Below are 26,293 nucleotides of genomic sequence, written 5' to 3' on the forward strand. Positions count from 1 at the left end.
AATTCCATATATTACACACTATTGAATAAAATTACTGCAAAAAACTAGATATAAAACCATTCACAAACACTGAAATAATTATGTAAAAATATATTTGGGGCAGCCCCTGCCACACTCGACTCTTGGCCGCTAGGCTGACCTTGGATTCTTGTTGTGTATATGAACTCTAAACACACGGTCTTTGTGGTTCATTACGGTGCACAAACACGTAGATAGGAAAATACAACATGTGTGTATGGTATAATAACAGCAAAAACACTGATCGTAGAATATAATATACATGTCACATATATGAGCCCCATAATTTTGACCATAGCCATGTTCTACACATTGAACTATATTAATTCCGCAAATTACGCATTTTTGAATAATATTACAGAAAAAAAACAGAGAAGAAATGAATGAGAAACATCAAAATAATTGTGAAAAATTATATTCACGTCAACTGCCGCCCCCACAGGGTGGCGGGGTCGAGTGACCCTAAGCGCTCCATCACTTAATGCCCATGATTTGCTCAACTTCCCAGCTCCATCATGGCTAAAGTATGTCACATATAATATATTTTCTGGGGGGAGCCCCGTCTGCTCCCCGGAGCTATCCGGGCTGAATGGATATGTATATCTTTCTGGCATCGGTCAGTGCATGGAGTTCTTGCCTACCGGGGACCACGAGCCAGAACCTGGCCCCCCTCTAGAGAGGCACGAGAAGCAATGGCCTATAGAGACCCCCTGTGGTTAGGAGCATTCTATTTCTGCCATTGACCAGGACAGGCACCCAGAAAGGTAGGCGCCCCAAAACGAACCCCTATTCTGATAAAACTATTGCGACCGAAGGCCGATCAAGTGGACACATCGAACAAGTGGACAGAACTCCCCAAACGAAAATTAGCAAACTTGCATGGTATCATCATGTCGCCGCGTCACCCCCCCCCCCCCTCCCTCCCTCCCCGGGAGGGGGAAGGGGGAGCCCCAGACCCACCTGCTGGCGGCCCAACCTTCAGTTCTTGGTTGATGGGAGTCTGGTGCGGTGGTGCCTCTGGCTCTGGCTTTTGCAAAATCTGTGTAAATTACATCAGCATTTTGTTCGTCTTCCATGGCATCTAATGCCATGTCATAGTGGTCCAGCAACTGTGACAGGCAAGAGCGCCCTGTTCTGAAACCATGTTGTCCAGGGTTATGGAGATGCTGTGATTCCATGTATTTTGTGATCTTACTTCTTAGTACACTCTCAAAGATTTTTATAATGTGCGATGTTAGTGCTATCAGTCTGTAATTTTTTGCCTCTGCCTTATTTCCTCCTTTATGGGGTGGTGCTATCTCTGCCGTTTTTAGTATATCAAGGATAACAGCAGTATCTAGGCTTTATCTCCAACGAATGTGAAGGGCCTGCGATAGCGTTTTTTTCTGGGGGGAGCCCCGTCGGCTCCTCGGAGCTATCCCAGGCTGATATGCTAATGTCAGACTTTGGCATCAGTCATGTGTATGGAGTTCTTAGGCCTACCGGGGACCACGGCCAGAACCGGGCCCCCTCAGAGAGGCAAGGGGAGCAATGGCCTATAGAAGCCCCCGTGTAGTTGGAAGCATTCTATGTCTGCCATCGACCGGAACAGGCACCCAGAAAGGTAAGCACCCCAAAACAAACCCCTATGGTTAAAATTGCTACCAAAAACCGAACTAGTGGATAGAACTCCCCAACCGAAAACAAGCAAACTAGTGTGACGTCACACACCGCCGCGCCGCTGTCTGCGCAGCCCAAGACCCCCCGCGCCGACTACCCACACCTCAGCTCTTGAGGCTGATGCTATAGGCGATGGTCGTGTGCTCTGGCTCCGGTGTCGCTACTGCACTGTGCTTTGCGTGTGGTGTTGGTTTTGTGGGTGCGAGAGCCAGGAGTTATCTTCAGTACTCGGGCTGCATGCGCCTAGGGCTGCCTTCCCTAGGTGCCCTGTAAGTACTGCCCTTGGGGCTTGGGGCCACCTTCCACAGGCTCCTCGGGGTCTGCCTCTGCTGGTCCGTTTTACCTTTCGGTTTTTCGGCCGCCTGTTGGGCTCTTGGGTGTTCTGTTCTCCCTTGTTACCGGCAGGTAAGAGGCAGTTTGCACTGGTAGGGGCGCAGGGTGCTGCTCAGCTTGTATTTCCCGACATCGCGGCCGGCTCTGTTCCTTGGGGTTCCCTGCCCTCTTGCAGGGTTTTGTTTTTCTTTTTGTTTTTGCCTGGTGGGGGGTTCTGTCATTTTATTCAGTTTGTTTTTGCCCTTCCACTGTTCTCGGTGGCGCCCCCTGCTAGGTCCCCGTGAGTGTACACGTCCTTGGGGTTCAGCTTTAGAAGTTTGCTTGGTAGTTTTGGGCGCCGGTTTGCAGCACCCTGCCTGGGACTACCTGAGCGCGAGTCCTCTTAAAGTAAACGCTCAGGACCCTGGGAATCCCCTAGGGGGCGCGTGGGTCCGATGGATGTGACCCTGGAGTCCCCACTCGCTGTGTGCGAGTTTGAGGGTTGCTCGGTCCCCTTGTCTCAGGGTGACCCTCATTGTTTTTGCCTCTGCCACGCTGCCTGTTGGGTCGGTGATACTTTCGACCCTGAGTCCTGTGAGTGTTGCTGCTTGCTTGTGACTCAATTTACCCAATCCTCTGATGATTCTATTCGTGTACAGGCGGCGCGTGCGTTGCAGTCTAGGTTTCGTCTGTTGCAACGCGCTCGGTTGGTTGCTTCCCCGGATGCCCCGGGGCTGCCCCGCTTTGCTTTTCGAGACCCGGACTTGGGGGTGGGGGTCGCTTCGATCCTGGTTCAGTCCGCACCTCCTCGTCCTTCCCCTTCTGTTCGTTCTGGTCCCCCGCCCCTGCTTCCGGCCCCGAAGCGTCTGAGGGTTTCGGGGTCGGAGCAGGGGTTACTTGATCTCGAGACTCGGGCAGCTTCGGGGGTTGCCCCTTCCGGGGGGGCGGCAGAGGCATTCGAGTCTTGTCTCCTGGCTGAAGCTTCAGGGTCTGACCAGTGGGCCCCCCTTCCTCCAGCTTTTCCGGCTGCTCCGTCCTTGTCTTGTGGGGTCGGGGCTTGGGGAGAGGACTCGGCCTCGGGTCCTGTGGTGACGGACCTCGAGGTTGGGGAGGGGCTGACTTGGGGGCCTTGGGCCCCGCTGGACCCCGCCTAGGTTTTTCTTCCCACTGAGCGGGGCTTATTGTTACAAGGAGTGGGGTTTTCTTTTCCCCCCTCTGCGTACGAGTTGGATTTGGTGTCGGCCCCTCCCCGGGTACGTCGGTTCCGTCCTTCCGGAGGTTTTCGGCTTATCGCATCCAACCTGGTGTGGTGCGAGCGGCCTTTGCAGCTTACCTCCTGCGTGACCCGGATTATGCCTCGTAATTGGATCCGTCCACGTTCAGGTTTGGGACTTCGTTCCCTTTCTGGCTCCGTTACGAGGTTCCGGAGTCGTCCTGGCTAGCAGACTGCCCCTTGTTTGGTCTGGATTCCTGGCATTCCTTCTGTCGTTCCCGCACGCTGGAGTGGCGGGAAGCTTCCACGGTGCTTCAGGTTTTCCTGGGGGGCGAACTTGAGTACCTGAATGAGTGCTTGTTTGCCCCTGCCCTTCCCTGCGATGTGGGCGTTATTCAGCTCCATGTGCAGGTTCCCTCCCTTTCGGCGGCGCTCGTTGCGGAGGACTTGCGCGCCCGGGGCCTTTTGTGTTCGGCCTTGCGGTTCTTTTCCCTCCTGGAGCTGTCTTCGGATTGGCTCATGGAGGATTTGGGGACGCTTGGGTCCGTCCCGGAGTCCGGCACCTTGTCCTCGGCTGCGCATTCGTCGGCTGCCTTGTTGAAGCTGTTCACGCCGATTTTGCGGGATGCGGTTTCCCTGTTTTATGCTTCCCGTCTCGCTTGTCGGCAGGCGGTGCTGGGTTCCTCCGTGGAATCTGCTTGGGCTCTGGCTCTTAGGCGTTCTTCACCTTTTTGTCCTCTCCTGTTTGGGGAGTCGGCCGTGGCGCAGTTTATTCAGGCTGCGTCGGCGGCTTGTCATCCGATGTCGGACTTGTTGGTTTTTCGGGGGTCCCGGGGTGGGTCTTCCCGGAAAGGTCGTGCCAGGGCTCGGGGTTCCTCTCGTCGTGGTAGGCCTCTGGTGTCAGGTTTGGGGTTGGCTCCTCCTGCGGACCCTCCCTCGTCTGGTCGGCGCGGTGTTCGCGCTGTGCGGGGTTCTGGGTCTCGTAAGGGTCGCCGGCCCTTTCGCGGTTTGCCCCCTTGACGGGGCGATGGGGGGGCGGCTTGCGCTGTTCGCCCGCGCCTGGTCCCACGATTCGTGGGCCTTTCGGGTCGTGTCTCGCGGCCTGCGGTGGCGTTGGGTGGCCCCTCCCCCCTTTGGGGGGTCGGGGCTGGCAGGGCAGGTTTCTTCCCCTGCGCTCTGTCGAGTCGTCTTGGAGTGGGTACGCTTGGGCGTCGTCGAAACGACGTCGTCCCTCAGATGGGTTTCCCGTCTGTTTCCTGTTCCGAAACGGGACTGCGCGGACCTGCGGTTCATTCTGGACTTGTCCCGTCTGGACTTGTCCCGTCTTCACCTGGGTTCATTGCCCCTCCTTTCGGATGACTACGCTGTCTCAGGTTCGGCTCCTCTTGGAGCCGGGAGCTTGGATGGTGTCCCTGGACCTCCGGGACGCTTATTGGCATGTCCCGATTCATCCGCGGTTCAGGGACTGGCTCGGTTTTGTTGTGGGGCGTCTGAGTTACCGCTTTCGTTGTCTCCCGTTCGGGTTGAACCTGGCACCTCGCGTGTTCACGCGCCTTACACGGGTTGTGGTGGCTCGTTTGCGTCTCCTAGGTGTTCGGGTGTTGGCCTACCTCGACGACTGGCTGGTTTGGGCTCCCAGCCAGTCAGCTTGCTTGCTAGCCAGGGATTTGGTTCTTTCCCAGCTCGCCGAGTTCGGGTTCTTGGTGAACTGGAGGAAGTCCCATCTGGTTCCCTCTCAGGTTCGGACTTGGCTGGGTCTCGTTTGGGACTCTCGAACCGCCTCCTTGTCTCTCCCTCCGGAGTCTCTCCTGCGGCTGCGGTCCCGCCTTCGTCTGTTTCTGGAGGGCCCTCGGGTCACCCGGCGGTTGCTCGAGGGGCTGTGCGGGAGCCTGAACTTCGCGATGGTGGTCTACCCGCCGGGTCGGGTTTGGCTTCGACAGCTGTTCTGGTTCCTTCGGGGATCCCCCTTCCGCCTCTCTCGCGATCGCAGAGTTCGACCCCCGGGGGACTTGCGTCGGTTGCTGCATCACCGGCTTCCTCTTCGGGTTTTTCGGGGTTCAGTGCCTTGGCGCCTACCCGAGCCCTTGCTCGATGTGTACACGGATGTGTCGTCTCTCGGCTGGGGTTTTGTGACCAGTGCTCACCAGGCCGGCCAGGGGCGTTGGGATCCGTCCTTCCGTCGAGCTCACAGCACGGTGCGGGAGTTCGCGGCAGTGTGGTTTGCTCTGGGGAGGATTCGGGTGGCCCGCGGATCGACGATTCGGCTCCATTCGGACTGCTCTTCGGTGGTTCATTGCCTGAACCGCGGGGGTTCGATGCGGTCCTTGTCTCTTTGGGGTTGGTCGCTTCGGGTGACTCGTCTGCTGAGTTCTCGGGGTTTGGCTCTCCTGGCGGTTCACGTACGGGACGTGTCCAACGTCTTGGCCGACGCCCTGTCTCGCTACGTTCCCCTCTCCACGGAGTGGACGGTCGACGACGAGTCCTTCCGTTGGCTTTGCCAGACGTTCGGGCGCCCCGAAGTGGACCTCTTCGCGTCGGCGTGGTTGCGGCGTCTTCCCGTTTATGCGGCGCCCTTCCCCGATCGCGAGGCCGTCGGGGTCGATGCCTTTCGGCTAGACTGGTCGAGGTGGGGGTTCCTGTACCTCTTTCCCCCGGTTCGGCTGTTGCTCCAGGTCCTGACTCGCTTAGAGACTTACCAGGGGAGAATTGTCCTTCTGGCCCCTTGGTGGCCTTCCCAGCCTTGGTTTCAGGTGCTGGTTGCTCGGTGTCCGAACCCGAGGGTTTTCCCGCGGCTCCGCCTCTTTCAGCAGATCGGGCCGGTACGTCACGTGGCTGGTTCGATCTTCTCCTCGAGTCTTCGCATATGGTTTTTTTGACTCGAGTCTATCATCATCTCTATGGTGATCAGGTGGCCTCCTTGTTGGTGTCCCACCTGAGGGCTTCTTCTCGGCGGCAGTATGAAGTTTCCTGGCGGTCCTTCCGTTTCTTTTTGCGTCTTCGTCGTGTTAGCTCCTTGTCTGTTCGGGTGGTCTTGTCCTTCCTCTCGTGGTTGTTTCAGGACCGTCATCTTATGCCTAACACTGTCGCTTCGTATCGTGCGGCGCTGGCAGAGCCGCTTCAGCTTGCTTTCGGTATCGATGTTACGTCTGCGCCGTTTCGCAAGCTGTCTCGTGCATTGTTTCACCTCCGACCTGCTCATGCGTTGCCTGAGCTGTCCTGGTCTTTGGACAGAGTGCTCGCTTTCCTTTCATCTCCTCGTTTCGTTGTGGCCCCTTCGGTCCAGGATTGTTTTTCCAAGGCACTTTTCTTGTTGGCTTTGGCCTCTGGGGGTCGGGTAGGGGAGCTTCATGCTCTCCTCCGGCGCAGGGGTTTCTGCTCTTTTGGTCGTGGTGATTGTTTTGTTCGTTTGCAGCCATCTCCTTCTTTTCTGGCGAAGAATGAGACTGCTGCGTTCCGGAGGGGTCCATGGGTGGTTGATGCTTGGTTGGTCAGGCCGGGGGTGCATCATGTTTTGTGTCCGGTTGCGGCGCTTCGCCGTTATTTGCACGCCACAGCTTCTGTGTCTGGGGACGCGCTGTGGGTTGATCCGGTTTCCCTTCTTCCCTGTTCGTGGGTTCGGGTCTCTCAGGTCATCCGCAGGGTTATTAGGTCCAGCCAGCCTGCGGTCTATCCCCGTGCCCATGACGTTCGTAAGTTCGCGGCTCTTGCTGCCGTCTTTGGGAATATGTCTTGGTCTGATATTCGGGCGCGGGGATTTTGGCGGTCGAACAGGGTCCTGGCTGCTCGTTACCTTGTGAATGTCCCTGGGCCTCGTCGGGCCTGTGTTGCTTTGGGTCGGCAGTTGCAGCCAGTTGTCTCGGCTTCGAGTTGAGGAGTGAGCGACGACCGCCTCCCGGGTAAGTCCCTCTTTTTTCTGTCTGTGGGTAGTTAGCTCCGGGGAGCCGACGGGGCTCCCCCCAGAAAACCAGCGTTGAATGTAATGAAACGCCATTTTCTGGGTGAGTCCCGGAGGCTCCCCGGCATCCCTCCCTCCCTCCGGTCGGCGGTTTTTTCGCGTTTTTGACATCCAGCCTCAAGAACTGAGGTGTGGGTAGCCGGCGCGGGGGGTCTGGGGCTCCCCCTTCCCCCTCCCGGGGAGGGGGGAGCTGCGCAGACAGCGGCGCGGCGGTGTGTGACGTCACACTAGTTTGCTCGTTTTCGGTTGGGGAGTTCTATCCACTAGTTCGGTTTTTGGTAGCAATTTTAACCAGAATAGGGGTTTGTTTTGGTGCGCTTACCTTTCTGGGTGCCTGTTCCGGTCGATGGCAGACATAGAATGCTTCCAACTACACGGGGGCTTCTATAGGCCATTGCTCCCCTTGCCTCTTTGAGGGGGCCCGGTTCTGGCCGTAGTCCCCGGTAGGCCTAAGAACTCCATACACATGACTGATCCCAAAGTCTGACATTAGCATATCAGCCTGGGATAGCTCCGGGGAGCCTCCGGGACTCACCCAGATAATGGCGTTTCATTACATTCAACGCTGGATTTTTACAGTTCTTGATGAATGTGGAGTTCCAAGAATCAGGGCCTGGTGCAGAGTGCATAGGCATACTGTTTATGACTTCTTCAAAATCCAGTGGGGGGATTGGGTGACGTCCGATAATCCTGATGGAAGCTATGTCTTCATAGCCAATGTCTTCACCAATGTCTCCACCAATGTCTCCATATCACATTTCTCCCTATCACATTTCTCCCTCTATTTACATAGGCTGCTCTTGTATGTCTTACCTTTTCTCCTCAAAATCCTTTTATGCAGTAAGCATAAACCCTCAGTTTCTTCTTTCCTCTAAGGTTCTGAGGTTAGGTTCATAAACCTGTCCTCATAGCAGAGCTCTCAATTCTAGTACTAGTCTAGTTGCAGACCGCTATACTTTCTTAACTTTTGTTTTGTTCTTAATAAGGTGCATATACCATGCCAGTGCTAAATGCTATAACAATGGTGTTATATATCAGTATATATATATATAGGCTTGAAACTTCCCTGATTACATTTTCAAGTGATGTTCCAATCTTTGCTAATTTACCGTTAGTGCTCATCCAAGTCTTTAAAGTTTTCATATTTATTTAAAATAATGTTAAACTTTGGTAATGAGAAAATTCACATTTCCCAGTCACTTCCTCACATGCTTCATTATGTTCTTTCTCTAATGGCTGAATTGAAAACAGTTTCAGAGCTTTACCAAGGCCCTAGTAATAATAATAATTAATTATAATGTATTTTTTCAGGCTACATTCATCCGGGAGGTGATGATGCCTGGGGAGTGGGATGTGTGCATAACGTCCTATGAGATGTGTATCCGAGAAAAATCTGTTTTTAAAAAATTCAATTGGAGGTATGTCTTTTAGAACAATGAATCTATTTTATAATATTTTTCTGTGGGGAGTTCCATTGGCTCCCTGTAGCTGTTGAACTGATAAATGTGTGTGGTGGTGGTGCTTGTTTATCCTTGATGTTACTGTGTGGTGGTGCTTGTTTACCCTTGATGTTATTATGTGGTGGTGGTGCTTGTTTATCCTTGATGTTATTGTGTGGTGGTGCTTGTTTATCCTTGATGTTATTGTGTGGTGGTGCTTGTTTATCCTTGATGTTACTGTGTGGTGGTGGTGCTTGTTTACCCTTGATGTTATTGTGTGGTGGTGCTTGTTTATCCTTGATGTTATTGTGTGGTGGTGCTTGTTTATCCTTGATGTTACTGTGTGGTGGTGCTTGTTTACCCTTGATGTTATTGTGTGGTGGTGGTGCTTGTTTACCCTTGATGTTATTGTGTGGTGGTGCTTGTTTATCCTTGATGTTATTGTGTGGTGGTGCTTGTTTATCCTTGATGTTACTGTGTGGTGGTGCTTGTTTACCCTTGATGTTATTATGTGGTGGTGGTGCTTGTTTATCCTTGATGTTATTGTGTGGTGGTGCTTGTTTATCCTTGATGTTATTGTGTGGTGGTGCTTGTTTATCCTTGATGTTACTGTGTGGTGGTGGTGCTTGTTTACCCTTGATGTTATTGTGTGGTGGTGCTTGTTTATCCTTGATGTTATTGTGTGGTGGTGCTTGTTTATCCTTGATGTTACTGTGTGGTGGTGCTTGTTTACCCTTGATGTTATTGTGTGGTGGTGGTGCTTGTTTACCCTTGATGTTATTGTGTGGTGGTGCTTGTTTATCCTTGATGTTATTGTGTGGTGGTGCTTGTTTATCCTTGATGTTACTGTGTGGTGGTGCTTGTTTACCCTTGATGTTATTGTGTGGTGGTGGTGCTTGTTTACCCTTGATGTTATTGTGTGGTGGTGGTGCTTGTTTATCCTTGATGTTATTGTGTGGTGGTGCTTGTTTATCCTTGATGTTACTGTGTGGTGGTGGTGCTTGTTTACCCTTGATGTTATTGTGTGGTGGTGCTTGTTTATCCTTGATGTTATTGTGTGGTGGTGCTTGTTTATCCTTGATGTTATTGTGTGGTGGTGCTTGTTTATCCTTGATGTTACTGTGTGGTGGTGGTGCCTGTTTACCCTTGATGTTATTGTGTGGTGGTGGTGCTTGTTTATCCTTGATGTTACTGTGTGGTGGTGGTGCTTGTTTACCCTTGATGTTACTGTGTGGTGGTGGTGCTTGTTTATCCTTGATGTTATTATGTGGTGGTGGTGCTTGTTTATCCTTGATGTTACTGTGTGGTGGTGCTTGTTTATCCTTGATGTTATTGTGTGGTGGTGGTGCTTGTTTATCCTTGATGTTACTGTGTGGTGGTGCTTGTTTATCCTTGATGTTACTGTGTGGTGGTGGTGCTTGTTTATCCTTGATGTTATTGTGTGGTGGTGCTTGTTTATCCTTGATGTTATTGTGTGGTGGTGCTTGTTTATCCTTGATGTTACTGTGTGGTGGTGCTTGTTTATCCTTGATGTTATTGTGTGGTGGTGCTTGTTTATCCTTGATGTTATTGTGTGGTGGTGGTGCTTGTTTATCCTTGATGTTATTGTGTGGTGGTGGTGCTTGTTTATCCTTGATGTTACTGTGTGGTGGTGCTTGTTTATCCTTGATGTTACTTGTGTGGTGGTGCTTGTTTATCCTTGATGTTACTGTGTGGTGGTGGTGCTTGTTTATCCTTGATGTTATTGTGTGGTGGTGGTGGTGCTTGTTTATCCTTGATGTTATTGTGTGGTGGTGGTGCTTGTTTATCCTTGATGTTACTGTGTGGTGGTGGTGCTTGTTTATCCTTGATGTTACTGTGTGGTGGTGGTGCTTGTTTATCCTTGATGTTACTGTGTGGTGGTGGTGCTTGTTTATCCTTGATGTTATTGTGTGGTGGTGCTTGTTTATCCTTGATGTTATTGTGTGGTGGTGGTGCTTGTTTATCCTTGATGTTATTGTGTGGTGGTGGTGCTTGTTTATCCTTGATGTTACTGTGTGGTGGTGGTGCTTGTTTATCCTTGATGTTACTGTGTGGTGGTGGTGCTTGTTTATCCTTGATGTTATTGTGTGGTGGTGCTTGTTTATCCTTGATGTTACTGTGTGGTGGTGGTGCTTGTTTATCCTAGATGTTATTGTGTGGTGGTGGTGCTTGTTTACCCTTGATGTTATTGTGTGGTGGTGGTGCTTGTTTATCCTTGATGTTACTGTGTGGTGGTGGTGCTTGTTTATCCTTGATGTTATTGTGTGGTGGTGGTGCTTGTTTACCCTTGATGTTATTGTGTGGTGGTGGTGCTTGTTTATCCTTGATGTTACTGTGTGGTGGTGTGCTTGTTTATCCTTGATGTTACTGTGTGGTGGTGGTGCTTGTTTATCCTTGATGTTACTGTGTGGTGGTGGTGCTTGTTTATCCTTGATGTTACTGTGTGGTGGTGGTGCTTGTTTATCCTTGATGTTATTGTGTGGTGGTGGTGCTTGTTCACCCTTGATGTTATTGTGTGGTGGTGGTGCTTGTTCACCCTTGATGTTATTGTGTGGTGGTGGTGCTTGTTTATCCTTGATGTTACTGTGTGGTGGTGGTGCTTGTTTATCCTTGATGTTACTGTGTGGTGGTGGTGCTTGTTTATCCTTAGATGTTATTGTGTGGTGGTGGTGCTTGTTTATCCCTTGATGTTATTGTGTGGTGGTGGTGCTTGTTTATCCTTGATGTTACTGTGTGGTGGTGGTGCTTGTTTATCCTTGATGTTACTGTGTGGTGGTGGTGCTTGTTTATCCTTGATGTTACTGTGTGGTGGTGGTGCTTGTTTATCCTAGATGTTATTGTGTGGTGGTGGTGCTTGTTTACCCTTGATGTTATTGTGTGGTGGTGGTGCTTGTTTATCCTTGATGTTACTGTGTGGTGGTGGTGGTGCTTGTTTATCCTTGATGTTATTGTGTGGTGGTGCTTGTTTACCCTTGATGTTACTGTGTGGTGGTGGTGCTTGTTTATCCTTGATGTTATTGTGTGGTGGTGGTGGTGCTTGTTTATCCTTGATGTTACTGTGTGGTGGTGGTGCTTGTTTATCCTTGATGTTATTGTGTGGTGGTGGTGCTTGTTCACCCTTGATGTTATTGTGTGGTGGTGGTGCTTGTTCACCCTTGATGTTATTGTGTGGTGGTGGTGCTTGTTTATCCTTGATGTTACTGTGTGGTGGTGGTGCTTGTTTATCCTTGATGTTACTGTGTGGTGGTGGTGGTGCTTGTTTATCCTTGATGTTACTGTGTGGTGGTGGTGCTTGTTTATCCTTGATGTTATTGTGTGGTGGTGGTGCTTGTTCACCCTTGATGTTATTGTGTGGTGGTGGTGCTTGTTTATCCTTGATGTTACTGTGTGGTGGTGGTGCTTGTTTATCCTTGATGTTACTGTGTGGTGGTGGTGCTTGTTTATCCTTGATGTTACTGTGTGGTGGTGGTGCTTGTTTATCCTTGATGTTACTGTGTGGTGGTGGTGGTGCTTGTTTATCCTTGATGTTATTGTGTGGTGGTGGTGCTTGTTTATCCTTGATGTTACTGTGTGGTGGTGCTTGTTTATCCTTGATGTTACTGTGTGGTGGTGGTGCTTGTTTATCCTTGATGTTACTGTGTGGTGGTGGTGCTTGTTTATCCTTGATGTTATTGTGTGGTGGTGGTGCTTGTTTATCCTTGATGTTACTGTGTGGTGGTGGTGCTTGTTTATCCTTGATGTTATTATGTGGTGGTGGTGCTTGTTTATCCTTGATGTTACTGTGTGGTGGTGGTGCTTGTTTATCCTTGATGTTACTGTGTGGTGGTGCTTGTTTATCCTTGATGTTATTGTGTGGTGGTGGTGCTTGTTTATCCTTGATGTTACTGTGTGGTGGTGGTGCTTGTTTATCCTTGATGTTACTGTGTGGTGGTGGTGCTTGTTTATCCTTGATGTTACTGTGTGGTGGTGCTTGTTTATCCTTGATGTTATTGTGTGGTGGTGGTGCTTGTTTATCCTTGATGTTACTGTGTGGTGGTGGTGCTTGTTTATCCTTGATGTTACTGTGTGGTGGTGGTGCTTGTTTATCCTTGATGTTATTGTGTGGTGGTGGTGCTTGTTTATCCTTGATGTTATTGTGTGGTGGTGCTTGTTTATCCTTGATGTTACTGTGTGGTGGTGGTGCTTGTTTACCCTTGATGTTATTGTGTGGTGGTGGTGCTTGTTTATCCTTGATGTTACTGTGTGGTGGTGGTGCTTGTTTATCCTAGATGTTATTGTGTGGTGGTGGTGCTTGTTTATCCTAGATGTTATTGTGTGGTGGTGGTGCTTGTTTATCCTTGATGTTATTGTGTGGTGGTGGTGCTTGTTTATCCTTGATGTTATTGTGTGGTGGTGGTGCTTGTTTATCCTTGATGTTACTGTGTGGTGGTGGTGCTTGTTTATCCTTGATGTTATTGTGTGGTGGTGGTGCTTGTTTATCCTTGATGTTACTGTGTGGTGGTGGTGCTTGTTTATCCTTGATGTTACTGTGTGGTGGTGGTGCTTGTTTATCCTAGATGTTACTGTGTGGTGGTGGTGCTTGTTTATCCTAGATGTTATTGTGTGGTGGTGGTGCTTGTTTATCCTAGATGTTATTGTGTGGTGGTGGTGCTTGTTTATCCTTGATGTTATTGTGTGGTGGTGGTGCTTGTTTACCCTTGATGTTATTGTGTGGTGGTGGTGCTTGTTTATCCTTGATGTTACTGTGTGGTGGTGGTGCTTGTTTACCCTTGATGTTATTGTGTGGTGGTGCTTGTTTATCCTTGATGTTACTGTGTGGTGGTGGTGCTTGTTTATCCTTGATGTTACTGTGCGGTGGTGGTGCTTGTTTATCCTAGATGTTACTGTGTGGTGGTGGTGCTTGTTTATCCTAGATGTTACTGTGTGGTGGTGGTGCTTGTTTATCCTAGATGTTATTGTGTGGTGGTGGTGCTTGTTTATCCTTGATGTTATTGTGTGGTGGTGGTGCTTGTTTATCCTTGATGTTATTGTGTGGTGGTGGTGCTTGTTTATCCTTGATGTTACTGTGTGGTGGTGGTGCTTGTTTATCCTTGATGTTACTGTGTGGTGGTGGTGCTTGTTTATCCTTGATGTTACTGTGTGGTGGTGGTGCTTGTTTATCCTTGATGTTATTGTGTGGTGGTGGTGCTTGTTTATCCTTGATGTTATTGTGTGGTGGTGGTGCTTGTTTATCCTTGATGTCACTGTGTGGTGGTGGTGCTTGTTTATCTTGATGTTATTGTGTGGTGGTGGTGCTTGTTTATCCTTGATGTTACTGTGTGGTGGTGGTGCTTGTTTATCCTTGATGTTACTGTGTGGTGGTGCTTGTTTATCCTTGATGTTATTGTGTGGTGGTGCTTGTTTATCCTTGATGTTACTGTGTGGTGGTGGTGCTTGTTTATCCTTGATGTTATTGTGTGGTGGTGCTTGTTTATCCTTGATGTTATTGTGTGGTGGTGGTGCTTGTTTATCCTTGATGTTACTGTGTGGTGGTGGTGCTTGTTTACCCTTGATGTTATTGTGTGGTGGTGGTGCTTGTTTATCCTTGATGTTACTGTGTGGTGGTGGTGCTTGTTTATCCTTGATGTTACTGTGTGGTGGTGGTGCTTGTTTATCCTTGATGTTACTGTGTGGTGGTGGTGCTTGTTTATCCTTGATGTTATTGTGTGGTGGTGCTTGTTTATCCTTGATGTTATTGTGTGGTGGTGGTGCTTGTTTATCCTTGATGTTACTGTGTGGTGGTGGTGCTTGTTTACCCTTGATGTTATTGTGTGGTGGTGCTTGTTTATCCTTGATGTTATTGTGTGGTGGTGCTTGTTTATCCTTGATGTTACTGTGTGGTGGTGGTGCTTGTTTATCCTTGATGTTACTGTGTGGTGGTGGTGCTTGTTTATCCTTGATGTTATTGTGTGGTGGTGCTTGTTTATCCTTGATGTTACTGTGTGGTGGTGGTGCTTGTTTATCCTTGATGTTATTGTGTGGTGGTGGTGCTTGTTTATCCTAGATGTTATTGTGTGGTGGTGCTTGTTTATCCTTGATGTTATTGTGTGGTGGTGCTTGTTTATCCTTGATGTTACTGTGTGGTGGTGGTGCTTGTTTATCCTTGATGTTACTGTGTGGTGGTGGTGCTTGTTTATCCTTGATGTTACTGTGTGGTGGTGGTGCTTGTTTATCCTTGATGTTATTGTGTGGTGGTGGTGCTTGTTTATCCTTGATGTTACTATCCTTGATGTTATTGTGTTACTGCTGTAACAATTTCTGAGTGGAGTCCCTTCTGCTTACCGGAGCTATCCGGGCTGATATGAATGTATTAGACCGTGGCATCGGTCAGGTTATCTTGAGATGATTTTGGGGCTTAGTGTCCCTACGGCCCGGTCCTCGACCAGGCCTCCTTTTTGTTACTCATGCCCAGGAAGCAGCCCGTAGCAGCTGTCTAACTCCCAAGTTCCTATTTACTGCTAGGTGAACAGGAGCATCAGGGTGAAAGAAACTCTGCCATTTGTTTCCGCCCCCACCGGGGATCGAACCCGGAACCTCAGAACCATGAATCCAAAGTGCTGTCCACTCAGCTGTCAGGCCCCTCAAGCAAATGGAGTTCTTAGGCCTACTGAAGGGACCACGAGCCAGAACCTGGACCCATCAGAGAGGCACGAGGAGCAAAGGTCTATAGAAACTCCCATGTGGTAGGAAGCATTCTATGCCATCGACTGGGTCAGGCACCCAGAAAGGTAGCTGCCTGTAAACAAACCCTATTTATTAATTGCTACTAAAAGCTGGACTGTTGGACAGAACTCCCCAAACTAAGACGTGCAAATGACCATGATGTCAAAACCATCACTGTGCCCCTGTCTGCACAGCTCCCCCTCCCCACCTTGCCAAGTTATGTGGGAATAATTGGAAATGACATTGCAGACATAGCTGCAAAACTTGCAACTAAGAGAAGAAATTTAGACATATACATACCACAGAGTCTATCACAGATTAAGAAAGTAATTAGAAACAGAGCAATGCAAAAGATGTACATTAACCACAACACAGCAGTTGCAACATCAGGATCTGCGGGTTGGTACAAGAATTCAACCAACTATGAACCACTTGGTTTGATGAAAGGGAGCAGTAAAACAACAGAAGTACAGTTACATCGCATCAGACTTGGATGCCCATGTGCATGGGAAATAGGCTTACAGGTCCAGGATGATGAGAGGAAATGTCAGCATTGTGGAGATATGTCCGACAGACCACTGGAACATTACCTAACACAGTGCACAGCTACAAACCCATTAAGATTTCAACTTAGATTCAACAGAGCAGAAGTTGTTGTTAAACACGTGGGACAAAATCTTCCTGAAGCGACCACACGAGTCATAAATACTCATACTCCGCCCAAGTAAAACAGAAACAATCAACACTTAGTGGGCTAGCCAGAGGCTTAGGGCCCGTGCAAGTATATCCCTGAAAAAAAAAAACCTCCTTGGGAAGGGGGAGGGGGAGCCCCAGACCCCCGGCGCTGGCTATTCACCCCCAGTTCTGTGGCTGATGTGAGACCTGGCGGTCTTGCGACTCTGGCTTCAGACTTTGTCCAGTTCTGTGCTTTGTGGAGTGGTCCTGCCCTGTGATGGTGTGTGAGCCAGTAGTAATTTCACCAGTACTCAGGCTGCATGCGCCTAGGGTCTCTCTCCCTAGGTGCCCTGTAAGTACTGCCCTTGTGGCTTGGGGTTACCTTCCACAAGTCGCTTGGGATCTACCTCCACCGTTGTCATTTACTGCTCGGTGATTGGACACCTTTGGAGTCAGGTGGGGTGCTTCATGCACCCATGTCAGCCCCTGGGTAGGAGGTAGCTTTGTCACTTATAGGGGTGCATCGTACTATGCAGCTAGTTTTCACCTTAATACAGCGGCCAGCTCTGTTGCGCCTGGTGATGTTGTATGCGTGTGAGGTTTTTCTTTTATTTATTTTTGCTTTCTTCCTGGTGAAGGGTCTTCCTCGTGGTGATATATGTATGTATATATGTATGAATGAATGAATGTATTGTTATTGGTCCTCTGCTAGTTCCCCATGTGTGTACACGTCACAGGGGCTCAGCAATTAGTAGTTTGCTTGATAGTTTGGGGCTCCATTTAACCGTACCTTGCCTGGGCTTCTCTAAGCGGAGCGTCTAAGGGCCCTGGAAACCCCCACTGGGGTACTGGGGTTCAGTGGTCCAATGAATGTGATCCGTCTCCATTTGCTTTGTGCAAGTTTGAGGGTTACTCTGTCTCCTTGTCTCAGGGTGACACTCACCGGTTATGCCTCCGTCATACTGCCTGTTGGGTCGGTGACACTTTCGACCCAGAGTTCTGTGAATGGTGTACTTTGCTTGTACTCCAGTTCACCCATTCCACTGATTTTGATGTTCGGGTGCAGGCAGCTTCAGTGTTGCATGCGCGTTTTAGGTTGCAGCAGCACGCTAGGTTGGCTGCTCACCTGGATGCCCCAAGGCTGCCTCGATGCTGCCCCATTTTGGTTATAAGGATCCAAACTTGTTTTCCCTCCCGGGGAGGGGGAGAGCTGCGCAGACAGCGGCGCGGTGACATGTGACATCATGATCGTTTGCTCGTTTCGTTTAAGGGAGTTTATTCACTTGTTCGGCTTTTGGTAGCAATATTTTCACCAGAATAGGGGTTTGTTTTGGGATGCTTACGTTTCTGGGTGCCTGACCCCGTCGATGGCAGACATATAATTTTTCTAAACACACGGGGGTTTCTATAGGCCATTGCTCTCCTTGCCTCTTCTGAGGGATCACGAGCCAGGTTCTGGCTCGTGATCCCTGGTAGGCCTAAGAACTACATTCGCTTGACTGATGCCACAGTCTAATACATTCATATCAGCTCGGATAGCTCCGGGGAGCCTCCAGGTATCACCCAGAAAATGCAGTTTCATTACATTCAACGCTGGTTTTTTGCTCTTCTGCTGCTCTCTCTATCCTAGATGGTATTTCCTTTTCTAAACACCCACAATTTATTATGTGCTTCTATCTGCAGTGTTTTGAACTGATTGACTGTATCTTGTTATCTTGAGAAGATTTCGGGTCTTAGCGTCCCCGCGGCCTGGTCCTCGACCAGGCCTCCTTTTTGTTACGCACCCCCAGGGAAGCAACCTGTAGCAGCTGTCTAACTCCCAGGTACCTATTTACTGCTAGGTAACAGGGGCATCAGGGTGAAAGAAATATTTTTGCCCATTTGTGTCCGCTTCTACCGGGGATTGAACCCGGAACCTCAGGACTATGAATCCGAAGCGCTGTCCACCCAGCTGTCAGGTGCCAGTTCTGACAGCTGGGTGGAGACTGTTCTTTCCTATTTTCTTGTCAAGTGTTTGCTTGTTGGTCATTTCTGGTTTTGATATCCAAGCATACTTCCTTGATCATTTCTTTCTCTTTTATTACTTGCACATATGTTTCTTATATTACCTTTTTCAATTTTCCAGTCCTGTATAAACCTCTTCTATTTGAGCTGTCAATGAAATTTGTCTTAGCATATCCTTGCCTAATTCTGTTGGGACTAGCTTCTAAGGTTATATAGTAGTTCACTATATGAGTCTATTTTCCTATTAATATCTCCAAATTCACCCCTGTTTGTTTTCCATATCTCATTATCTTTCACTAGTGCCTTCATGTGTACCTCCTGTCTCTTCACCTTATCAAGAATTTAAAAAATGGTGTATGTACATATATATGTTAGATTTATGCGAAGTCCCCCCCCTCCTTCCCCTGTCGGTTTACTGACCTTCCCTAGGAGACAACCCTATAACAGTTGACTAACTCTTGGGTACCTATTTATTTCTAGGTAAACAAGGGCTTTAGGTGAAAGGAAACATACCCAGTCGAGCCTGGCCTCAGGCCGGACTTGGGGAGTAGAAGAACCCTCCCAGAACCCTCTCCAGGTATGCTCCAGGTAACCATTTCTGTCCCACCTGGGATTCCCGATGGAGAGTCGAGAACGAATCCAACTGTTCTACCGAGACCCTTATTACATATGTTTGGAGGATTGGTTTGAATTAATGGGTTTTCTTTGCATTCTGTGCATTGTTGCATTGAATTTAGAGTAAAATTATAGTGAAATATAAATATGTGGTTATATTGCTTATCAATGACTTCAGGGAAATGAGATTTAGCTCTTCATGCCCTGCCTCCTAACTGTTTCCATATGCTCTATATATAATTTCATCTTGACCATAACTTTCCAATATAAGATACTATTAAATCTCAACGGTGTGAGGAAACTAACTGCCAGAGATGATACCAACCTGTCCTCACATTTATTGCACCTCAATTTCAATACAGTATTACAGACATCAAGAGTTCAGTTGAAGTTTTTTGTGGAATTAAAGCACCTTAATTTGTGTACATCTTCGGACTAATGAGCCTTGGTAGACTATAGGTGGGTTGATCTAGGCTCACACTCATGGCACTTGTTAAGGGGTGAGGGCGGGCTGCTGCACCAGACGTGCTCTCAAGTTAGGAACAGTGTACCGTGTATAGACAGGTAACGTGGCTTGTTCTTGCTAACATATAAGATGGTGTAAGTTTGGTTTGTTTCCTCAGTGGTGCTGTGCTGTGAGAGATTTTATTAATTCAGGTACATGGTTATTGACGAAGCTCATCGCATCAAGAACGAGAAGAGCAAGCTTTCAGAAATTGTCCGAGAGTTCAGGACCACCAATCGCTTGTTGTTGACGGGTACTCCCCTGCAGAACAACCTTCACGAGCTGTGGTCACTTCTCAATTTCTTACTTCCTGAAGTCTTCAGCTCATCTGAGGTCAGCTTTATGAAATTTTTTTGATTTGTATTTTCTGTGAGGAGCCCCTACGGCTCCCTGGACCTTATCGGGCTAATGTGAGTTATATTAGACCGGGACATTAGCTAAGGAGTTCAGACCTACCAGGGACCAGCGCCAGAACCTGGCCCCTTCAGAGAGGTTTCAGGGAGCAATGGCCCTGGAAAAACCCCTTATGGTTGGGGTTTTCCTTATCTGCCATCGACCGGGGTTAGGCACCCAGAAAGGTAGACATAACAAAACAAACCCCACATGGTAAAAACTAAAACAGAAAACCAAACAGAGAGGTAGAAACTCCCTACAATCCCAAAGAAACAAGCAAACATCACACTTTACTCCCGCGCCGATCGTCCGCGCAGCCCTTCCCGCCCCGAGAGGGGGAGGGGGGGGGAGCCCCGGACCTCACCACACCGGCTGCCTAGCATCAGTTCGTAAGCTAATGTCAACCGGGATAGATGCTTCTCTGGCCTCAGTTTCCTAGGCAGTGTTTGCCTTTCGTGGCGTTCACTGCCGTGTGTTGTGTTGTGCGGTGGCCAGGTGTTCCTCATCTGTACCGGGGCTGCATGCACTTAGGGGCTTCCTTCCCTAAGTGTCCTGTGAATACTGCCCCTGCGTAACAGGTTTATTTTCCCTGGGGTGTTCGGGAACCATTTCTGTAAAGGTTCTTACTGTTCGGCATTTGCCTCGCTCTTGGGGCCCTTGTTTGGCCCTGGGTAGGGACTGGTATTGTACTGGTTAGGGCATCAAGGTGTTGTACGGCCTGCCACCTAAGCGGCGACCGGTTCCTGTTGCCTCTGGAGACGGTGTACTTTTGCGGGCTTTTTCTTTTGTTTTTATTTTCATTTGCCTGGTGGGGGTCTGCCTAGTGTGGCTATAGTTCCATTGGTAGTGTTGGGTGGCCCTCTGCTAGGCCCTCATGATTGTACACGTCGCAGGGGTTTTCAGTGTTGTCCTCTACCCCCTTGTTATTTTTGGGTTTTAACCGGTTAACAACACCTTGCCCGGGCTTCCCGTAGTTGTTACCCTACAGGCCCTGGAAACCCCTGTCGGAGCTCCTAAATGTCCCTAAAACAAGACATGTCCCTAAATGTCCCTAAAACGAGACAGCAAATTGTCATTAAACATGTTCACACATCGGGTTGTCACTGCTTTATCAGGGTGATGTTTTTCTAAGAATGCGGTCACCTTTTCAAACATTCCCAACACTTCCCTGATCTCACTTGAAGAGGCAGAAGCATCCTCCCCTACCTCCTCCTCCCCTGATTAGAGCTTTTGTGTCTCCTTTTGATTAAGATCCTTCTGAAGTTCCAGGAGTTGCTCAGTGGTCAGTTCCTCACTGTGCTCCTCTACTAACTCCTGCACATCAGCAGCATCCAACTCCAGACCCAAAGTTTGCCCCAGAGCAACAATATCATCCACTAGATGCACTTCCGGGTCTTCCACAGATGCAGATGCAAGTGCAGGACCAAAACCTTCGAAGTCTCGCTCAGGGACACCCTCAGGCCACAGGTTACACCATGCAGAGTTTAGGGTCTTCCTTGTCACTCCTTCCCAGGCCTTATCGATCAAACGTAAGGCACCCAGGATATTGCAGTGGTTCTTCCAGAATTCTTTGAGGATCAGCTCTGTATTGTCGGTTACATCAACACACCTCTCCAACAAGGCCTTCATGTAGAGTTTCTTAAAGTTTGCAATGACTTTCTGGTCCATAGGTTGGAGGAGTGGAGTGGTATTGGGAGGAAGGAACTTGGTGATGAACTGATTTTCAGGATACAATTCTTCTCGTATCTGTGGAGGATGTGCAGGAGCATTATCGAGCACAAGCAAGGCCTTGAGTGGCAACAGCTTCTCTTCAAGATATTTCCTCACTGAGGGGCCAAAAACATCATTGACCCATTCAGTGAAGAATATCCGCATGACCCAGGATTTCTTATTGGACCTCCACATCACCTTCAGTCGCGCCTTGTACACTTTACATGCCTTGAACACGCGTGGATTTTCTGAGTGGTAGAATAGCAGCGGCTTGACCTTGCAATCGCCACTTGCATTGGCGCAGAGGACGAGAGTAAGCCGATCCTTCATCGGTTTGTGGCCAGGCAAAGATTGTTCCTCCTGTGTGATGTAAGTCCTCTTCATCATTTTCTTCCAAAACAGGCCAGTCTCGTCACAATTAAAAATTTGTTGGGGCAAGAACTCCTCTCTAGCAACAAATTCCTGGAACTCTGGTACAAATTTCTCAGCAGCAGCTTTATCAGAGCTGGCAGCCTCCCCACGTCGCACAACACTGTGGATACCGCTTCTCTTCCTAAATTTCTCAAACCATCCACGGCTTGCCTTAAATATCTCCTCTTCAGACGACGCACCTGGTGTCTCTCTCCCTAAATTTCTTAAACCATCCACGGCTTGCCTTAAATATCTCCTCCTCTTCAGACGACGCACCTGGTGTCTTCCTGACAAGGTCCACATACAACTTCTTGGCCTTTGCACAAACAAGAGCTTCAGACACACTATCGCTATGTAATTGCCTTTCATTCATCCAGACTAGCAGTAGCTTTTCAACCTCTTCTAGGATTTTTGGACGTTTCTTGTTAATCTTGGTAGCTTCTTTAGCCACCTCATGCGTCTTAATACGGTACGGCCCACCCCATGGCTTTCATATCTGGACAATTCAATGATTATCCGGCTGACTGTCCGGTTAGTATAACATCGGCAGCAAGTTAACCGGCTCCGATTTTTTATCCGGCTAGACCAACTTTATCCAGCTCCCATGGCCATTTTGGCCAGATATTGAGAACTTTATCCGGTCACGATTTTGGCCGTATAAAGGCGTTTTCCAGATGTTCGAATCCCGGATAATCGAGTGTCTACAGTATTTTGGGATGAAAGCATAGTTAACCAGAAATTACCATTCAGAGATGTTGATTACTTGGCATCTGATAATCTGGAGAAACAGGCTTCATTTGCACTGGTATTACATGGCATCTGATAGTCCGGAGAAACTGGTTTTATTCCAACAGGTGTTACATGGCATCTGATAGTCCGGAGAAACTGGTTTCATTCCAACAGGTGTAGAATAACCTAGCTGCTTTCAGTACCTAACTTTAAGTCCAAGTCCATATGAGTGGAAGTGTATTGTGTTTATAATGCCTGGTGTTTATAAGTTCTGGGTGCACCATTTTCAGTCAACTATCATAATACATCCTAGCATGCTCTTACTCTTCTTAATAATTATGGTTTTTGTTATGCTTAAACTACTTTATATATTGAGTCTGTCATTTCCACAGGATTTTGACTCGTGGTTCAATACCAACAACTGCTTGGGTGATGCTACCCTTGTTGAACGTCTGCATGCTGTACTGAGACCGTTTTTGCTGCGTAGGCTCAAGTCAGACGTAGAAAAGCGTCTCTTGCCCAAGAAAGAGACGAAAGTGTACATCCAGTTATCTAAAATGCAGCGTGACTGGTGGGTAATTTTATATTACATACAAATATTTTGGTAATATATACCACATGATGTATTAATATGATTAGTCAGTATTATACTATTTGGGTGGGTTTTACAAAATCTTCTTACTGCATTTTGCATATTTCTTCAAGCATAAACCCATACTGACCCAAGCAGTCGCACCCACTTTCCATTGTTTCATTTTTGTTTGAAAGCATAATTTTAATGTTAAACATTTAAATATTTTTTTGTGAGGAGCGAGCCCCGTTGGCTCCCTGAAGCTAACCAAACTGATATGTGCTAAATTAGCTTGGGGGTCATCAGTCACAGGAATCCTTATGTTTACCGGGGACCATTGCTCCCTCCCCTTAGTGAGGCGCAGGGAACAATGGCCTATGATCACTTTATATTTAAAGCACCGTATGTCATACTTGCCATCGACTGGGAAAGGATCCAGAAAGTTAGGCAAATCAAAACAGACCACTGTCTGTTAACAGTGTAATCTACAACCTAAAAGATCAAATTAACTTCCCTAGAAAGAAACCAAACAAGCAATACTCCATGCAACTAGCACTCATGCTCATTAACACTACAATGGAGAGGAGGGGGAGCCTGCTCACCAGAGCTGGCAGTCATCACTCCAGTTCTTGAACAGATGTGCTGGGGGTTAGATCAGTCACCTCTGGCCTCAAGTTCCTGTTCTGGGTTTTGCCCTGTGTGGCTGTACCAGCAGTGTATGTGTGTGGGTGTTGGTCAGGTGTCTTATTGTACGTGGAGCAGCATGCACCTAGGGTGAGCTTCCCTAGGTGCACCGTAAATACTACCCTTGTGTTTCAAGGTTATCTTCCCTGAGGCATTCAGGAATCACTCCCCGTTAAAGGGACTTCATTGCTTGAGGTTGTCTTGGCCCTTGGGGTATGTCGGGTATTGGGCTTTCCTCCTTGGCCCGGGTGGGGGAATGTTTTGGCTGGGTGGGGCGCACTGCAGCTGGTGCAGCCTGCTTTACTGCAACACAGTGGCTGATGCTTCTCTCTGACTGCCAGTTTATTTGTTGTGTTGTGTTTTGTTCCTTTTCAGGTGTTTGGCTTTTTATGGATAGAGAAGTCTGCCCAGCTTAGGTGGTGTTGGTGGGGGGTTTTATTGGGTCCTATAATTGGTGGCCCTATTAGGCTAGCCTAGGTGGTGTTGGTAGTCCTCCTCTGTTGCCCCTGAGGTTTCACTGCTGCTACTAGTAGTCAGTTTGCCTTCTACTAGACAGGGATTCTACCAGCTTAGCTGGCCCCAGTGCCTGGGCTTCCCATAGGGCTACTTTACCATATGAGCCTTGGAAAACCTCTGTGGGCTCTGTGGTGCCATGGATATTAATTCAGAGTCCACTCTCGCCTTGTGTGAAGTTAAAGGTTGCTTGTCACCCCTGCCTCAGGGCAATCTGTATTGCCTCCGTCATGCTGCCTGTTGGGCTGGTGACACTATGACCCAGAATTTTGTAGGATTTGAACAAATCCACAAGGGCCGTGATGTGGGTCCGAACTTACGTCCCTCATCACGGCCCTTGTGGATTTGTTCATTTGATGTATCACGCTGTTGTGATTTCTGTGTGTTGTGGGACTTGGTTCCCCTCTTGTGCTTCAATTTACTCATTCCTTGTCTTTGATCTCAGGAATCAGGCGGTGGCTGCGTTGCATGCTCAATTCTCCTTCTTGCAACGCGCCAGGTTAGTTGCCCAATTGGAGGCCCTAGAGCTGCCCCACATGGGTTTTAGTGACCAGGATTTGGGGGGAGTTGGTCTCTCTCTGACCTTGGTTCCATCTGTGCCCCTGCTCCTATTCCCCCCCCCCCCCTCCCTACTTCCTGCTCCTAGACGTCTGAGGGTTTCAGAATCAGAGTGGGGTTTATCTCGGGATGAGGCTCTTATAGCTTCGGGGGCTGCTCCTTTCAATGCGGGCACGGAAGTGGTTGAATCCGATTTTCCCACAAAGATATCTGGTTCAACCCAGCAGACACCCTTCTTAGATAGAAGCTTTTCTCCTAGACACCATATTTTCTTCAAGGGTGGTGACCGTGGAAGAGGGCTCTACCCCGGGGCCCGTGTTGGGTGTTCCTGGGACTCAGTGGGAGGGGGGGAGTTCACTTGTAGTGCTTGGGCTTCTTTTGACCCTGCTTGGGCCTTTGTGCCTACTGGGCAGGAGTTGTTGCAGCAGGGGGAGAGGGTTTTTGTCCCATCCTTCTCTTTCTGAATTAGTTTTATTGTATTTGCTGGCATGATTTATGCACCCATGCATTGGATGCGTCCATCTTTTGCTTGAATGTTTTGTACAGGGGGGAAAAAATTTTGATTATAAAAAAAATTTTTTGTGTGGTTCATCATCCATTTATTGCACGTTATTTTCCAGTGCTTTTGGTACCCCTGCTCTTTCCTCTCAAGTTAGTGGTTTTGTTGTTCATGTTGTAGGCAAGTGTTTTGCTATACAGATTGTAAACCTTGGGTTTCTGAGTGATGTTTTGTGCTGACGCGACTGGCCTCCAGGGCAGCGCACTGGTCGTGGTGCACCATCCCACAGCTGTGGTTTGTTGTCGTTCACTCTTTGCATATGGCAGCCGGGCGATTGGAAGTTTGTCTTTTCTCTCCCACTTATGGGGCATTTTTCTTTTAGTTAATGCACCATTGTTCTTACCGGGAACTCGGTCGTTCATTATGTGTAACATGTCTCGGGTGTGGGTTATGTCAACTTTGAAATGGGTGGGGAGGTACGTGAATTGGTGTGTTCTTCCCTCGTAACTGCTAATGTGTTGTCAGTAGTTTGGGGAAGTTTGTACTTGCATCGTTGTCCTCTTCTGGTTGAGTTTGTAGGGGGTTGCACTTTGGCTCTTTGGGCCCGCCTCTCGCCCATCGTTCTACTGGTGTACACTTTCCTGAGCTTCTTGCGCTCCTACATCTACGTTCACAGCCTCCACCTCATCCCTGTCTCTTACATTCCCTTTCCTTACTACTTTCCCTCTGGGCAAGTTCTTTCTAATGTCTCTGTGGCTTCTTTGGGTACCCAGTTTCCACCTATATCCAATTCTGGGTGTACCAATCATATTGATTCATCCATCTTTTCTTACTCTGTCCATTACCCAGAGGAATTATGGGTGGTGGTCATGTCTCTTGGTCTTGTGTTCCCGGGGCAGTCTTGTCTTGTGTTCCCGGGGCAGTCTTGTCTTGTGTACGAGACTGTGGTACTTCTGTATATTATTACCTCACTCCTGTCCTCACAAACTGTGATCATTGACTTGTTTTCTTTATTTTATTATGGGCTCCGATTTTGTGGCCAGCAACCTTGCACAGTGTGCTTGTCTGGCTGCCTAGACTATGGCGCTCGGCCTAGACTATGGCGCT

The 26,293-nt window shown here is 48.6% G+C and overlaps 1 protein-coding gene across 4 annotated transcripts in view; it reads left to right on the forward strand.

Moving 5' to 3' along the window:
- LOC123758614 (chromatin-remodeling complex ATPase chain Iswi) overlaps positions 1-26,293 on the forward strand; it is a 103,285-nt gene that overhangs the window by 25,705 nt on the left and 51,287 nt on the right. For all 4 annotated transcript variants that reach the window (XM_045743068.2, XM_045743069.2, XM_045743070.2 and 1 more), the window contains 3 exons: positions 8,469-8,575; positions 19,271-19,451; positions 22,754-22,932. In XM_045743068.2, the coding sequence (XP_045599024.1) occupies positions 8,469-8,575; positions 19,271-19,451; positions 22,754-22,932 (467 nt within the window). The remainder of the gene's footprint in view (positions 1-8,468; positions 8,576-19,270; positions 19,452-22,753; positions 22,933-26,293) is intronic.

Source organism: Procambarus clarkii, chromosome 31 (assembly GCF_040958095.1).
Source record: "Procambarus clarkii isolate CNS0578487 chromosome 31, FALCON_Pclarkii_2.0, whole genome shotgun sequence".
Taxonomy (NCBI): Eukaryota; Metazoa; Arthropoda; class Malacostraca; order Decapoda; family Cambaridae; genus Procambarus; species Procambarus clarkii.